At 39.8% G+C, this 2500-nt stretch overlaps 2 protein-coding genes across 2 annotated transcripts in view; both read left to right on the top strand.

The window, feature by feature from the left end:
- LOC134195517 (protein smoothened-like) overlaps positions 1-532 on the top strand; it is a 5673-nt gene extending 5141 nt beyond the window's left edge. The window contains exons 7-8 of the mRNA XM_062664552.1: positions 1-79; positions 156-532. The exon at positions 1-79 is cut by the window's left edge and continues 113 nt beyond it. Coding sequence (XP_062520536.1) covers positions 1-79; positions 156-387 — 311 coding nt within the window. The 3' untranslated portion in view covers positions 388-532. The remainder of the gene's footprint in view (positions 80-155) is intronic.
- Positions 533-692: 160 nt separating this feature from the next.
- Positions 693-2500, top strand: part of LOC134195554 (myosin-1-like) — a 9987-nt gene continuing 8179 nt past the window's right edge. The window contains exons 1-3 of the mRNA XM_062664595.1: positions 693-739; positions 850-1065; positions 1127-1197. Of these exons, the coding sequence (XP_062520579.1) occupies positions 718-739; positions 850-1065; positions 1127-1197 (309 nt within the window). The 5' untranslated portion in view covers positions 693-717. The remainder of the gene's footprint in view (positions 740-849; positions 1066-1126; positions 1198-2500) is intronic.

Here is a 2500-nt window from a genome sequence, read left to right as displayed (position 1 = left end):
TGTTTGGCTGTGGTGTTGCAATGAGCAGTTGGATGCTGACTCCGTCTGCTTTTCGCTCGTGGAAACACTTTTTGAGACGGTAAACAATTATGGCAGACTACAAACTGAATGGACAGACAAGTAGACAGACATTTGTTGATAAATTTTTTGTTTAGGTTTAGATGCAGAACGCGTTCGTCTGACGACTTTCATATGGAGAGAATCACTGATAATGGTCAACCCAGTTTGATGCATATTTCACGTAATAAAGTTGCGCCGGCGACCACTCCTGATTCATTGAAACCAAGGAGCAGTGCGGCGTCGATGACAACAGACAGTGGCATTCAGACAGATGAGGGTAGCATGTTTCTATCCACCAGGCATCCAAACTCAGTTTCTTCATCATAATTTGTAATGAGTCAGAATCTGTACAGTTTAGTTATAGTTATATACAGAAATAGTCGTGTAACAGGTTGCTCACATAGAGAGACTTTGGTGCTTCAAGAGTTGATATTAATTTTGACTTATTGTAAATCTAAATAGATTTTATGAAGGAAAACTGCTGGCCTCGCGTACTATTCCTAGTGGAGGGTTTACCGGCTGCAACAATTTCATAATGCAGATGAAACAGGTGGATCTTTCGTTCAAAATGCGCGCGCCTTTATCACGTGACTATCACGAGACCGTTTACAGCAATTGCTGTAAACAGAAACAGGTCCCGGATGTGGTTATCGTACGATGAGTTCATTCTTGTCTACTGGTAAGTCATCATTCCCACCTTTTCTTGCCGTCTGACGGTCGGCACACAATGCTTTCCCTCATAAACAAGAATTCTTTACTGTACATGAACTAATCAAGTGTAATTCGCAGATTCTAACGCATCGCGACCGTCCCCTGGCCATTCATCAAGAAAACGAAGTCCATCTCCCTCTCCTCTCTCCCATACCGTTTCTCTCTTGAATCACCAAGCGTTGGCTTCTCCTCGCACTTCTCGCCGTTCGTTGTCGCCGTTTACTCGCGACAGGAGCAATTCGCTTGAGAGCGAGATGAACCGGACGGGAAGATTTGTGGCGAACATAGGGGAAGGTCTGATGGAAGTAAAGTAGGAAGTGGGCATGAGTTGGTGATGTGTATTTGCATGTGGCAGGGTTGAAAAAGATGTTTGGGAAGAAAGAATCTAAACATTTACATAATGATCGTGAAGAACAGCAAACAGAGGTGAGAAAACAACATTGAGATGAATGCAGATTGTTTGTACATTTGAGGGATTGTATTGATGAGATGCAGCTTTCCTTATTTATTTATGAATATATGCCTAGTCAAATAAACGCCATACGTAGGATCGACTATTGTATTGGAGGGATGCATCTCACAATACACTAGACTATTGTATTGGAGGGATGCATCTCACAATACACTAGACTATTGTATTGGAGGGATGCATCTCACATTACACGGTTTAGACCCATTTATTGAAATAAACAGGGAGCAACTAGCTAGTACCAGGCCAACGCACGTAACAATAGTGCGGTACCAAAAATATACAAGCTAGTCTGGGGCTCTATAATCTTTTGCACTGCCCCTCATAATGCATGCGCAAAAGACTAAGTACACGAAACATCAAACTAAATAAGTAACATCAATAAGTTATAATACAGTTACTTCATATTTCTCATTATCCATATTTCTCATTATCCATATCCTGTGTGACTCTTCAATAGAACAAGTGATGATTAAAGATATTAAACATTTACATTCCTTGGGTGTTGCTTAAGGATTTGAAGAAAATGGTCCAGTCCATGATGATCAATGATACCCCTTGAACCAATAGAGATGTTTATTTGCTGGCAATTGTAACTTGATCTTATCTCTTCGACCAGTTCAGTGTATCTATCACACTTGCGTTGGTTTGCTGACTGAAAGTTTGTTTCATAGCACACCGTCAGTTCAATTATATAGACTCTGTTGGTTCTTTCATTCCAAATAATAATATCAGGTCTTAACCTCGAATTAATAATGTGTGAAGGGAAGGGCACATCGCTACATTTGAGGTCAGCATAGATAATATTTTCTTTGGGCAATTTCAACCTTGCCATATTATACAATATTCTCAGTATAGAGTCATGACGATGAGCATATAGACCTTTATTCAAAAGAACTGGACAGTTGTTTAAGACGTGTAGTAAGGTCTGCCTTTTTCCACAATTAGGGCATTGATCACAAGGCCTCCTCTTCCAAAGTGTAAGATTAGCATTGGTGGGTAGAGTCTCTGACACAGCATTTAGAATAAAAGATAATTTATAAGAGGATAGTTGACAGACAACTTTTGACCAAGAATGACAGTATTTATCATCAAGTCTGCTGGTGGTTCCTTGAACTTGTAAACTTTTCAGTTTGGACTTAAGGTGATGTTGGTGTTCGTCTTTGATTCGTTGTTTTGTTTGTTTATATAAAGCAGACAACGAACATCCAGGTGACTTGATTAGTGATTTGAGGCTTTCTTTAAATGGTGAAAATCGAT

The sequence above is a fragment of the Corticium candelabrum genome, chromosome 20 (genome assembly GCF_963422355.1).
Source record: "Corticium candelabrum chromosome 20, ooCorCand1.1, whole genome shotgun sequence".
NCBI lineage: Eukaryota > Metazoa > Porifera > Homoscleromorpha > Homosclerophorida > Plakinidae > Corticium > Corticium candelabrum.
This window is presented reverse-complemented; position numbering and strand designations above follow the sequence as displayed.